The sequence below is a fragment of the Sphaeroforma arctica genome (genome assembly GCF_001186125.1).
Source record: "Sphaeroforma arctica JP610 unplaced genomic scaffold supercont1.9775, whole genome shotgun sequence".
In the NCBI taxonomy this organism is placed as follows: Eukaryota; class Ichthyosporea; order Ichthyophonida; genus Sphaeroforma; species Sphaeroforma arctica.
The window spans coordinates 1-876 of NW_014030783.1; the positions used below are offsets into that span (position 1 = coordinate 1).

The 876-nt window shown below is 47.5% G+C and overlaps 1 protein-coding gene across 1 annotated transcript; it reads left to right on the forward strand.

Annotated features, from left to right (window-relative positions):
- Position 1: 1 nt before the first annotated feature.
- SARC_17107 (hypothetical protein) lies at positions 2-300 on the forward strand (the record flags this gene model as incomplete). The annotated part of the gene is made up of 1 exon (XM_014288793.1): positions 2-300. A coding segment is annotated over one exon (299 nt), but the record flags the coding sequence as incomplete, so codon positions are not given.
- Between the last annotated feature and the right edge of the window lie 576 nt (positions 301-876).

An 876-nucleotide genomic window follows, 5' to 3' on the forward strand; every position in this document is an offset into this window, starting at 1 on the left:
AAGTATGATGGGAGGGGGGCCGATGTATGGAGTTGTGGGGTGATCCTGTTCGCTCTGTTAACGGGCTGTCTCCCCTTCGATGACGACAACCTTCCCCGGCTCTTAACGAAAGTGAAGGCGGGATTGTTCTCCGTGCCCCCGTATCTGAGCAAAGCAGTGCAGTACGTATTGCGCAGGACGTTATACGTGAATGTCAACAAGCGTTTCACCGTAAGTGCTGCGGGTGATGATCAGGCTTTCCAATTAACGTTTAACGTGTTCGCGCGATGGTTGCCCTATATGATCAGGCTTTCGAATTAACGTTTTCGCTCGATGGTTGCCCTATCGACCTCGACTGCACGAGTGCACACAGGGGGTTGTCGTCCCATACACGACAGGTCTTGCGGTGTTCTGCACTTGCATCTCAGATCAAACCCCATCTTGTATTCAACCGTTAACTTACGGTGTAGTTTGTGCGCCCCATTGCGATCGCCTGCACGCTTTGTCTAGTGTATACGTGGACTTACCTCTATGGCGATACCATACGCACCAACGACATTCACACTGTGACCCGAATCGCGCATAGCGTTATTTGTGATATAGCCTTCTCAACAGCAGCCGATGAAACCTTTCATTCCATGCAACTCCTGGTTGCGAACAGATTGCAGATATAAAAAAGAATAAGTGGTTTCAGTCAAACGGACTTTTGGATACGTTTCCGCCCCCCACGACGTCTTCAAACGTATGTTGGAGCTCCCTGAGCGGAGAATTCTGTTTGGCTTGTTTAATACTGAGTTTATATTCTTCCTTCACTCTGGATGTGTGTCCATCATACGAAGAAGTATTCAGTTACTTTATCTATGGCCCTTGCTGAATATATATATATACAATATAAAT